Below are 13,303 nucleotides of genomic sequence, written 5' to 3' on the forward strand. Positions count from 1 at the left end.
ATAAACAAATTGGAATGATGAATGTGCAACGCATTTAATGCTCGAATTGCATATAAATGGCGTGTGACTGGCAACATACGAAAATGGGGCAGCATTAAAAATTGACTTTAGAAATATTTTTTATTTTATTTTTTCACTGAAAAATATCAATGCTTTGCTTTCATGGCTAGAATGTTGTAAAATTTAATGTTATTAAGGAAATATTTTAATGCGCCAAGTAGCGCTGCAGGGGAGTGTCAGTGAGTGCAACAGATGCAACGGCAGCCAAGTAGCGCTGGCGGGATTAACGCGCGTACTCAGCGGCTAGCAACTAGCAACTGCATATGAGTGCGCGCTTTTATGAGCGAATGCAGGGCAAAGTGCTAAATAACGGAATTATGCTTACAAGGCAATTAATAAATATTTGTGGCTATTTACGCGTAACATTTTGTGCGTGCCACACCGCATATGTCTGCGCTTGTGGCAAGCGATTGCACTCGATTTCCTAGCATATGCTAGTAGTGATATCAAATCCTATTCGGGTATTTGATTATTCTTGACACTTTGCCAGTGCCAGTATTTATTGGCGGTCATAAAAATTGATGACTTGTAGCTAACGGTTTACCAATGATCCCAACCAGCTATGAGCTATAAACGCAAGCATCAGCAAGTGTAGTGAAGCAAATGCAAGACAAGCGAACGCTCACGTCCATTCCAACATTTTTGATTGGGGTCACTTCGGTTATACGCTTTGACTGATTGCATTTTTGATGACTTAGTTTATAAGCGCGCGAGTCAGCATGCCAGTTGATAAGCGACAAAGGTCAATAAAAGTTCAGAAAGCGCTTAAAACCAAAATAACTCAATAGAAACATTTGCGCTTGCAACACGCTGCCCTACAATGCTTACAATTCAACGCGCGCCTTGCCACATTGATTGCGCTGCGGAAATTCGTAAGTTCGCCACGCTTGCTACGCTTCCTTCCGGTTTACATGCTGCTACTATTTTTTATGTGCAACTGCATTTATTTTATTTGAGGTGCTTTGTCTTGCCCCGCTTAATTCGATTTGGTTTCTATAAAAAATAATAGAAAAGGGCGTCCGTCTTCCGCTATGGCGTCCCTTTATAGTGTTTTGTGCGGTTGTATGTGTGTGTGTGCTACACAAAACTGGAATTTAAATTACGACGGCCCACCAACGTATAACAACAACAACAATAAAAACATATTACTGTTAAGCGCATTGTAATGTTGGCGACCATTTGATTTTTATTCCGTCCAATACCGTTATTTATTTAGTTATTTGCCGCATTGGTGTTGCCCAAAGTAATTTGTTTTCCAGCCCATAAATCATTTCAAGTGTAAGATCGATCCAGTGCCAAGAACAACAACAACACAAACAACACTATAAACACCAAGCACACCAAAAGCGCCGCAATAAGAAGTGTTACGAAAACAATAACAAATACAACGCATGTTAATCGTTATTGGTTAAGTTCTTTATTCTTTATGTCCTTTCGCTTATTGTTGTTTTTCGTGGCACCACAACATAAGAACGAAATTTATTTGTATTGTAGTTCTGAAAGTTTCAAACGCTTTTGTCTGTTGGAAAAATGCCAACAAACAAAAGCGCAAATGCTCACAGTTCAATGCGTTTCTTTAATGGCCGTGTTTCTTTTGGAACATTTTTCTTGCTCTCTGAACACAAAAGGTCACGTAGTGGCACAACTTTGCATAGAACTTTGTGCGCTTATTTAACACGCCCACAACAGTAAATGAATGTTTGCGTCCGAAACTCTCGAACACGATTTAGTATGTGCCTGTGTGTGTAATGTCCATTGGAATGACCAAGCTGCTGCGTTTCTATTCCCAAATGTTCAATAAGATTCAAAAATATCGAGTAAGAAGTGGCCACTCGGGGGCAGCTATTAGAGGATGAGATATGCTGTTGCTGAAAATCGCGTAGGACTTATAAATTACATGAAAGTAAGACAATTTAGTTTTGAAAATTTAGCGAAAATCATATATTATTATACTCGTATAATCAACAGTGCTATTTAACAAATAAACAAAATAAAAACTTTAACTTCGGTTGCATCGAAGCTATAATACCCTTCACAAATACTAAAGTTTCCTTAAAAGAACTTGATTCCAATCGATCGATGGGTTGTATGGCAGCTATATGCTGTAGTGATGCGATCTGAAACAGTTTTTTAGAGATTGCATTATTGCCTTCGATAATAACCCATGCCAAATTTTATGAGGATAACTCCTCAAATGAAAAAGTTTTCCATACAAGCGCTTGCTTCCGATCGTTTAGTATTTATGGCAGCTATATGCTTTAGTGGTCGGGTATCGCTGTTTCCGACAAATGAGCGGCTTCTTGGTGAGAAAAGAACGTGTGCAAAATTTCAGATCGATAGCTCAAAAACAGGGGGACTACTTCGCGTATATATAGACATACGGACTGATGAATAGGGCTAAATGTATTCAGCTCCTCATGTTGATAATTAGTTTTTAATATATTTTATAGCGTCTCCGACATTTTATTCCAAATATCTTTAAAATAATATTTGTTCATAACGGTCATTTACTATTTATGTAGCATACATTTAAGCGCAAATATGTTATTAGAGTGTCATGCGGAAGTTTAGTGAAATTTTATTTCGAGCAAAATAGAATTGCATAGCCTAAAAGACAAGCTTCAAACTAAAAGTGATGATAGTAGAACATTTACCGCTTTCCGAGATTAGAACTCTGTTAAAATTTAGTCCAGATTGTCAAAACAACAGTGATCGCAGCATATTGACCACATAGAAGCTTGTCCGTTGTGATGCCTAGAACTCCTAGGTATAGATCAAAAAGACCGTCGCATATCAACAGAACGCCTAAAGCTTGCCACAAATTTATTGAGGCGGCTAATATCTATTCCAGCCATTTTGCAAGATTCGTAAAAAGTATGGCAACCGAGATGCTTCAGCCTCAACCTGCCGAAAGCTAAACAATGGAGGATAAAGTGTCTAGATGTTTCAATCTCATCATACTCATTGACAAGTTGTGTGCTCCAAAATCTTTACACTGAAAAAAAAGTACAAAACTATTTTTTTTGTCGATTTTTGTTTTTTTTGTCGATTTTTATTTTTTTTTATTTATAAAATACGCTTACGTTTTTAAGAGCCTATACGTATTTTGCTCTGAAAGTCCCCTCATTTTTTTTTTTGTTTTTTAATTTTACTTTATTACATTTTCATTGCTTTGCACACTTCTCCACCCATTTTCTTGCACTTTAAATTCAACAGTTTTCAGAAGCCATGAAGACGCCCCAAACCTTTCAGTCCGTGTCGTCACTCTAATCCAAGTTTGCACTTTGCCGTCGATAAATTTTATTCGATACTTGTAATTTAATTTTGCCGCGCTTCACCGTCGCCTCAGTTGCCCTGCACGGGTTGCTGCAAGTATTTATTTTGTCACATCAATGGCACACAAAGTGCGGATGACAGGCATTATGACTCTCCGAGGTAAGTAAATCTGGCCACTAAAAGAATGAATGAATAAATTTATAAAAAGCCAACAACAACAATTGACTGCGCTGACGACAACTTCTCCATCAACGATATGGATATCCGGCGTGAAATTTGGCGGAAGAGCTGCACAGCAATTTCCATGAAAACAAAGCAACAGCAGCGAAGAATGCGATTAAAATAATAAAAAAAATGAAAAGATGCGTGTGTGTGTGTGAGAGAAGAAAAGTGCGAAGTGAAGAAAAGCGCGTTTTATTGTGCAGATAGCAAAAGCGGCGCGGTGAAGTATGCCATACAGCGAGGCAAACAACTTGACTGCGTCTCGTGAGTTGGAAGGGAGTGGGCAGCAGCTATGGAAATCAAATTTATATGCGCGCGGAAGCAAAGTGGCCGTAGTAACGTTGCGGAGTCTTTTATTGGCTTCTTTGATTTTTTCCGAACTCGCGCGTAGGAGTGCTTGCGCAAAAGTTTTTCAGCAAAAATTAAATTAAATACACAAGCAGCTTGTGTTTTTTTGTGGCATACGCCGGATTTTTTTTTTTTTTTGGTTTTAAATACTTTCTTCTTTTGCTTATTTGCCACTTAGCTCACTCAGCCTGCATTGCTGCGTCTATAGTATCTTAAATCGAAGTGTTTTACTAAGTTTTGCTACAGTATGCGTGCCTGCGCCAGCGCTCCCTCCTTCAGTGGGCTCGACTCACCGTTATTTACAGCAACTCCACCTTTTGTATATGCCTAAACACATATTTATGTATGTATATTGGTATTTGTGTGTTTTCGTGTACATTAAAATGCCGCACATAAAACACAATCTGTTATTGTCAACATTTTGTTAGATACAAGACATTAAAAAAAATATCTAAAAATATACAACAACAGTTTACATTGTGCTGCAGTGTCAGAATGTGGCAGCAAGTTATATGGGCGCTAGAAAAGAGAACAGATGTCGCCAGCAGCAGCGCTCCCCATACTCAGAAGCAAATTGCCAAGCGCCCCAGAAGTCAACGCCACATACCCACATATACCATATACATATATGTATATATATATTTTTAGTATAGACTAGTTTAAATATACTCATGTAAGATTTAATAAAGGCAAGAGACAAGCACCACGGTGCGCTCATAAAGCGTCAGCGAAATGTAAATGGTATTTAGTAGCATGAAGTGAAAAAAACCGAAAAATACTTAGCTTGTCAATTTCATTCATGTTGTTATTTAAATTATAACATTTTATTGATTGACATATTTTTTCAGATTTTTGCTCCTCTCTTTCTATTGCTGCTCGCTTGTACAAAAGTTGCAGCCATTAATGCCACCTTCATGTGGCATATGCTCTATGCTTGCATAAAGCTATATATGTAGATGTTTGTAGTTGTTTGTGTGTTACATGAAATAGTTGCTGTCGTCGCTTTATTGCTGTTGTTGCTGATTGTTTATTGATTTTTTTTTATTATTGTTTTCTTTTTTATTTTCGGACAGTTGTAATGAATTTCATAATTTGCCTGCGACAAGCGCAGCAAGAAATATTTAATTGCGCTCACAGTATCATGTTGCGCGCACACAAACAAACACATGCAGGCTTGCGCGTGCACCCACAAAGCAGACGCACAAGCAGAAGTTAAGCGTAAAAGCAGCCAAAGCGAAGAAAGCAACATGTTAAAGGCGCAGCGCGCGCGCTTCCAGCAGCTGTGCGGTGCGGTGCCGAGCGCGTCTGGTTAAAATACAGCTGTATGTATGTAGATGTCAGTGTGTGTGTACCCCTATTGCATGCATAATACATGAGCCCCGCTGGCGCAAGCCCCCCCTGGCTGTTGCTGTGACTTTTAATTTAATGTCACAACAAAGTTGTAACATTTCAATCAATAATTACGGTTCTTTTGTTCGAAATTACGTGCGCGTAATAAAAGCACGAATTCGTAAGCAAATTAAGTAGCTCAAACAGAATGACTAAATATAATTATGCAAAAAGCGCTGCCCTTACTTAAGATGTATGAAGAAAATTAATTGGAGTTTCTTTTTGTTTAACGATCAAGGCAGTTTTATTATTTTTTTTTTTTTGACGATATAAAATCCAGCAGTACAAATACTTATCAAAGGAGAGTAATGTGGTATGTATGTTTGCATTGAAAGGTGTTTATGAGCAATCCCAAGCATACATTCTGAATTTGCAACATCTTCTTACATTTTTACTCGGTTTCTTACTAAAATTTCCAAAAAGCGGATCTAGTCTAAATGAGACTACTTGTGGTTCCTGCAATATCAGGGATCAATCTAAAGCAATTTCAAATATTTCAAATGCCGTGAATTCATCACAATTCTGGCAATATACATGCCCGATCATTCTCTTAGAGGTTAAAGAAATAAGCACTTGGGGCTGCGTCCATAGCCTCTCAAACCTCAACAAGTAAATTCTCATACAATACCGTCTCAATTATCTCCACTTTTCCAGTTCTAATTACTTTCAATAGCCTAGCAATAATCTTTCTTAACTTTGATTTTCTGACCTTTTTATAGAAATTATGTACATATATATAAAATCTTTAAGTACATTTTAATACTGAAAAACATTTTCTTTTAGTTTGTAAAAACTCATCTGTAATTCATATAAGATGACTTCACTTTTGACTACTCTCCAAAATCGGGAACATTTTGTGAGTGAGCCTCCAGTAGTATTTGAAACAAGAACAAAAATATTTGGGTACTTCGAAGATCGATGAATAATCACTTGTTACTAACTCGTCGAAAATTCGCTTTTACCGATATTACCAGAAAAAAAGTTTTTAATTAAAATTAGAAAAAAATTATAATAATTTGTTTATAGAAAGAAAAATTTGTTCATTAAAAAAAATTTTTTTTATGAAATTTTGAAAAAAAAAAATTTGTTTGGAAAAAAATTGTATATGATTGAATTAAAACTTCGACCTCTTGCCTTTAAGCGCAAATAAAAGGAGTTCCCTCATACCAACAAACAGTAGCAACCAAGTACATATTTTTCTTTGCGCACAAAAGTGAAAACGTTCTCTCCAAATTATTCTTTACATCCTCTACATGGGTTTTAGAGCGCGCAAAGTGAGACCACTGTGTAGTAAATAGCCGATATTCATGCTATGCCTTCAATTTGAAACCAATGAATTTTTGAACAGGGTCAAACAGTTTTTCGACGCTTGCTTTGTCACGCCGCTTACTTAATTAAATCGAAAATATTGTTGTATTGCCGTAACCCAAAGCTGTTGTTACTGTTGTGGTTACTTGGTGCTATTCCCACGCTGTCCCAATCAATTTTCAACATCTTACGCACTTCGTCTTTACAATACCTTCACCCGTTTGGGTTGTGTTTCGCATTTAATGGAATTGCTCTTTCGTCAATACTTTGTCATTTGTTGACGATTTAGAATATTTGATGGGCGTAGCGCCGAAGAAAAGTTTTGTTTGGAGCCTCCTTCCGAAACTTGTCTGGTAGTAGTGTAGATGGTCGCTCGCACAACTTTATATATTTGAATGGTCTCCATTGTATTCTTAATAAAGTGAAATTGAGCGTTTTTACAGCATAACCGCTCCCAGCTCTATTTTAAAGACTTTCACTTAACATTTACAGCTAAAATGTATTGCCCGTGTAAATTCTCCAATATTATTCTTATTCGTCATACATATTACATATATGTGTTTGCCGCAAGGCCATCGGCTATTTGTCGTAATTTCATAATAATACGCAACGCATAGCATGGCATAGCACAGCCATTATACTCTTCAGGCCAATTTGTTTGGTGCCCAGCAGCGGTGTACTCAAAAAAGTAGGAAATTAAATTTTAATGCAAGTTCAACGCACGATTATTGTTGTATATATCGCAATGAGAGTTATGCATTATGCGAGTCAATGTACGTTCTATGCATTCGTATTTGTAAATGTATGTCTGTGCCTATGTGTGTTGCTTTTCGAGCTATTGATTATGTTTTTTGTTGTATTCTGCTTTTAACATTTATAAACTAATTGATTTAGTCAACGCCGGCGGTTAGATTTTCATAATTTTATGGCATCGATATGTAAATATTTAATTCTAATTGAAACTAATTGCATTCATTACGTAATAACGTGAATAAGTAGGTCAAAATTTATAATAGTAAGCGTAAAATTGTTACATAATGTTGAATATATGTCGGTAAGAGCTGGTTTACATTAAAACTGTTCAAAATTAATTTAATAATTTTCATTGTATTGTTATTTTTGTAAGTACTGTAATATTAGTTTTTATTGAACTTGTGAAACACATTCATAATGACAGTGAAAAGTGTGAAAAATATTTATGTTGCAAATAAATTACCATTTGCTAAAGCTCGAATAATTAAACTCTATATGTTCTAGAACTTTTTGGCTTGGCGTTTTGCCTGAATGACCATTATCCGTGCATATAGACATGGTTGAGGTAGTTAGACAAAAAACCAGTTGCTTTACGGAATATAGCCACAAAAAATTTGCGTTTGTTTTTCCTAGAATCCTAGAACATAAGAATTATCTTTTCTATAACAACTACACTGTCCCTTGTGTAGGTCGAGCTTTCGATACTTACTTAAGTCGTCTGATTTTTTCTGAAAGTTTACAGCTTTTTGTGTCGCTCGCTGCATGTTAAGTATTCCTACTTTATATTTTAACTATTGAAATAAAATTAAGATCTTGCAATTAATTATCGTTTCTTAATAAAATATTTTTGTAGCAATACCTCCGAAACAATACCTACCGCTAGATTTCCATTCAACGCTGGGAAATGCGCTGCTTTCGCAAAAATTCATGAGCTGAGTACTTTTAATGCGACAGCGCCTTTCTTCCAATTCTACTTGTAGTCACAACACTTATTATACCAGAAGGGGGCACAGTACACAGCTGCCCTTTTTGGCAATTATAATATCTAAGCAGCACTACAAATGTAGAAATGGTAAGCCACCGCATTGCTAAACCATTAAATTGTGTGGTGCTATCAGTTTTTATGAGCTTACAACAACAGGTTTACAGCATCAAAATGCAACACTGTTCTAGTGATTACATTTTCTGGTCTATAAATTTAATACAAATTTAATGTGCGCGCAGTAGACTTGCTCGCCAACATCCACGAGTAAGAACGTTTTAATAACCGACTTCTGTCGATATTGTAGCGGCTGGAAAGGGGGGGGTCTAAAAGAAAAGCTTCACTAAATTGTCGTAAAATGACAGCGAAATAGAAGCAAGTGCGGAGGAGTGAGTGAGTGAGGTAGAGAGAGAGAGGAAGAGAGAGAGACAGAGAGTGGGAGACACTTTGTATTGTATGGCGAGTGTGACACTGAGTTGGAAAGAGGGGGGTCAGAAAGCGCTTGTGTCACTGAAAACACTGCTGTGGTGTCACAAATCCCTTCTGTGGTTTTAATTTGCCATATAACTTTCCGTTTCCTCATGCAAGTGCCACATGCTCTGCTGCTTTTGATGCCATTCTTCTGATGCTGTATATGTATACGTGTATATGCATGAGTGAGCGCGTATTTTATAGGTTTTCCAGTGCAGCAGCAGCGCAAATTATATGCGGTTGCATTAAAAAATCATTTAAAATTTGATATCGATGAGTTTTGTGCGTTCAATTTTCTTTATTTTTAGTATTGAATTTTTGTAGCGATTTTAGTAGTTTTTGTAGAAGTTGTATGCATACACATTTACAAGCAACCGCTACTCTAAATGGCAACTATTCGACTTGCTTTCGATTTTTCGTGGTTGTTTGCTTATAAGGCTCAGCATTTAGATAAGCAATAAAATTGCTGGAGAAAAGCAAATGTGTGAACAAACGTCTAACGGCAATAAAGGTGGCAATAACAACAAAATGAATGTAAATTTGTGTGCACAGCAGCTATAAAATATTTTCAAACATTTTTGTTGTAGTTTTCTTGCTGCCACGCTTCTTTTTATATCTTGCCACAGTTTTTTCATTACATTTCTGGGCATGTAAAAATATGGAACTCGTAAAATTTGAATGGCCCAATGCATATTGGATGAATTGTGTCAAAACATTGACAAACAAATGGACGGACTGTCGTCAAGCAGCCAGCAGCTGTAGCGTGTTCACGTTCCGGTTTACAAGCAAATACGCTGCTGAAACGCAGCTGCGCGGTGGGGGGGGGAGCAGCGCATTACCGTTGTTTTGCTGGACAAATCGGCATTTTGCTGCCCGCAATACACACACGCACTAAACATGCCTTCTTCACTTCATCTTCCGTCCACATACCACAATCTCTGCACCCACCTCTTGTGAAATACAAAATATGGGCAATAAAAATGCGTTCACATCAAATGCTACACAATAACGGCGCACTAAGGCGCGTGAGCGATTGGCATTTTATACGTCAACGCCTGCGTATTTGCTTTTAAAAGCGCATATCAAAAATAAAAAGCAATAACAAACTGTTAACAACAACAAATTGTATGCAAAAACAAACAGGCGACGGTGTAGCGCTGGCAGCGGCAGCCAATGGTCGAGCCTAGTGGTGCCTTTAACGTCTATAAAATAGCTGTTTTTTTTATTGTTGTGTTTTTGGACTTACTGCAGTCTTCTCAGTGACTCAACACACAATTTACCCACTAACTTTTAGCGCATTTTTACGTTCGCTTTTACGCCAACAGCTTTGCGTGGCTTAGCGCCTAAAAGCGACTCGACACGTTGAGTTTATCGTGTGCTGTATCTCTCCCTGTGTGTGCGTATGGTATATGTGTGTGGAGGAAGGGAGGGGGGTGGTGTCGTTGACTAAGTGCATCAGCGCTGTCATCAAATTATATAGCCAAATGTCTCAAACGAAATTGTTGTCAATTTTAATAAAAAGTTTTATTTATGTTTTTAATTTTATGCGCGTGAATTTTATGTCAGGAATTTTAATACGAAGTATACAAAAGAGAATGTCACTCTATTTTTGCTTTTTCTGCAGCTTCAGACTTTGCTTTGCTTGCATCGCTGTGTTTTAATGATAAGTGACAGCCATTTGTTGCCACACTGTCACTTTGAATGAGTTGTCAACAGTTTTCACATGAGCGCTTGTATGTGCCTGTTTGTGTGTGTGTGTTGAAGCTTCTTCTGCGCTTTTGAAGTTTCATAGCTGCGACGTTTAATTGCCAATTTGACACTTTTGACACGCTTGTTTACCATTTATTTCATTATAGTGCAACTATAGCTTCTGCTCATGTTGCTATTGTTCTTCTGTTTTGATATTGTGTATGTTTACACTAATTTATGTTAATTGCTGACAAATGAAACATTAAGTGCACACTTTTGGAAAATTGCAGTTTTATTATGAGCTTTAATTTTGTTTAAGGCTAAAGGGTGTTTAATTGTGGCATAAAGCAAATGCAACATAAAATGGAGGAAATTAAAATGTTTAAAAAATGTGTGCTAAAGCCATTATGTCAGATTTTCCGAGCATAATTTTTAATTTACCATTTTTCAATAAAAACAATATTTAACTTAAAATATAATTTAAACTTAAAGTACCATATTCAGTGGAACTGGTTAGATTAACAACTTTAGGCCTACAATAATTATACACCACCGCCCAACCTCTTACTAAATTTCCTCTGTTCACAACCTTTTTCACAATCAAATTCACCTCAATATGTTTTATTACTCTCACTCTCCAGCGCACATCAATCCGCTTATATTTCGATTACTCATTTAATCTTCAGTATTATTTCCCGGCTTTGGTCACCCAGCCCCCCCTATAGGAACTGAAATGCATATATATTACCAGCTCTTACTGTTTATACTCATTAACTACGAAAGCCAAAAGTAAACATAAACAATCCCACGCAGCAGTTGCTTACACCATCTGCTCCTATGGCATTAGGTTGCTACTTGTAACGTTACATTTGTGGCACTAACAGCAACCTGCCATGCACTCGCATTTCAATACACGCGATTATATATATTCCTAGAAGTGTTGGCAAATAAATTGACGGCCTCTTAGTTTGTTGATATGAGCGCCAGTAATCGCTCACGCTAAGCACATATGCTGACGCCACAAATTGAATTCAATTAGCGCGCATAATTCATTGAACACTTAGCTAAGAAAAATTCTAATAATAACAACAACAGCTATACATGATTTTTGGGCTAACGTTGCCATTGTTTAAGGATACTTCTGGCTAAAATTGTATATGCGTGTCATATAACATAATATGGTAGTGTACGAGGGGTAATGTATGGTATGTACTCATATGACTACTGACAAACAATATTAATCTTCAAAAAAAGTATAAGAAAAATATTTTTTTTTTGCACAAAAATCCAAAATTTTATTTATATTTTTAATACTTTTCGCTAAACGAACCTTACTCTTCTAATATTTTAATTAATTTTGTAGAAGCTAAGTCCATTAAGAATCTTTTTTTATATTAAATAAAAATGGTGTACATTTTTAGAATTTAATATACTTAAAAATCAGTAACTTTTTTTCTGAAATACCTTGTATACGCTTGATCCCGTAGCCGATTTTCACTAGGACTTCCGAAAAAAGTTGTCTGGCATTGAGCAAGATTTTTCTGCTTAGAATGATCAAAAATCCAAAAGCCAATAAAAATTATTAGAACAATAGATGAATACAAGCTCTTACATATAATTAATTTTGACTAGTTCAAATTTTGATTTTTTCCAAGTGATGGTTTCCAAAAAAAAAAAAGTCGGTTTTTGCGAAAAATTTATGCCATAGTGTGACTCAAAAAATTGAAATTAATAACATTATCGTATTACTTCGTACCTGACAAATGTAGCAAAGAAGTTTGGGTCAAAATTTCAGGTCGAACGATTCAGCCGTTTGGCAAAAATATTCGATTTGGGAACAACTTCTAATTTTTGGAGAATACTCTGAGATGCATATAAGAGTATGTATGTACACTCGATATATATGCAAAAGAAAAAAAATTAATTTTTTAAAATTCATAAGTGAATATAGCCTCGCAAATCCATATAATGCGTCAAATTGCTAATGCATACAATGTTTTCTTTCAAAATCATTTCGACTGCAGCCGCTGCCATAGATTTTACTTCCTCTTTTAAGTCTTTTATATCCTTCATTTACCCATAAATTATGGCTAATACTAATAATTATTTATGGCTTAATTCATTTTATCACAACAAGACACAATGTGAGTTGATGGTATTAACTTTATGTTTTTTGTTGTTGTTGTATTTTTGTATGAATTTTGGCTTTTCAATGAGCCATCCTTACATTTTGCAAAGTATATAATGTTTAAGCTTTACATGCATATATATTTAGATTTACAGCTTTTATTAGAAGAGCTCACTTTCTCACTGCCCCACTCACTAAGTCGCAATTAATAAGCAAGCAATTAACAAATATTAAGCGCTTAAGTATCTGCTATTAGTTGGCTTATTGAATAATGTTATTGGATAAAGCTACAACAACAACGATATATCAGTAATAAGCTTAAGCCGCACACTTCATTTCTTTAATTACATATTTCTAGTTTGTATGTATATGTTTGACAATTGTATAGCGTCGGCAAACATTTTGCTCATTTATTAATCAAATTCAATTTTTGCGCTTTCTTTGCAGTTTTGATGCGCGCGGTCGTCCACTACATCAGGCCATACCTTGGGCGGACGAGAATGTCCTCAAGAACAAAGCGCACTTCTACTACGACGCAAATCCGCCGGCGCTGCGCATTAAGAACATACAACTCAGCGATGCGGGCCTCTATAAGTGTCGTGTGGACTTTCATAAATCACCGACGCGCAATTGGCGCATTAATGTGACAGTTTTAGGTGAGTTGTAGGCAACAAAAA

At 36.3% G+C, this 13,303-nt stretch overlaps 1 protein-coding gene across 1 annotated transcript in view; it reads left to right on the forward strand.

Annotated features, from left to right (window-relative positions):
* Window positions 1-13,303, forward strand: part of side-V (sidestep V) — a 125,341-nt gene that overhangs the window by 70,303 nt on the left and 41,735 nt on the right. Inside the window, exon 4 of the mRNA XM_036374548.2 lies at window positions 13,074-13,282. Within this exon, the coding sequence (XP_036230441.2) occupies window positions 13,074-13,282 (209 nt within the window). The remainder of the gene's footprint in view (window positions 1-13,073; window positions 13,283-13,303) is intronic.

Source organism: Bactrocera oleae, chromosome 4, assembly GCF_042242935.1.
Source record: "Bactrocera oleae isolate idBacOlea1 chromosome 4, idBacOlea1, whole genome shotgun sequence".
NCBI classification, from domain to species: Eukaryota; Metazoa; Arthropoda; class Insecta; order Diptera; family Tephritidae; genus Bactrocera; species Bactrocera oleae.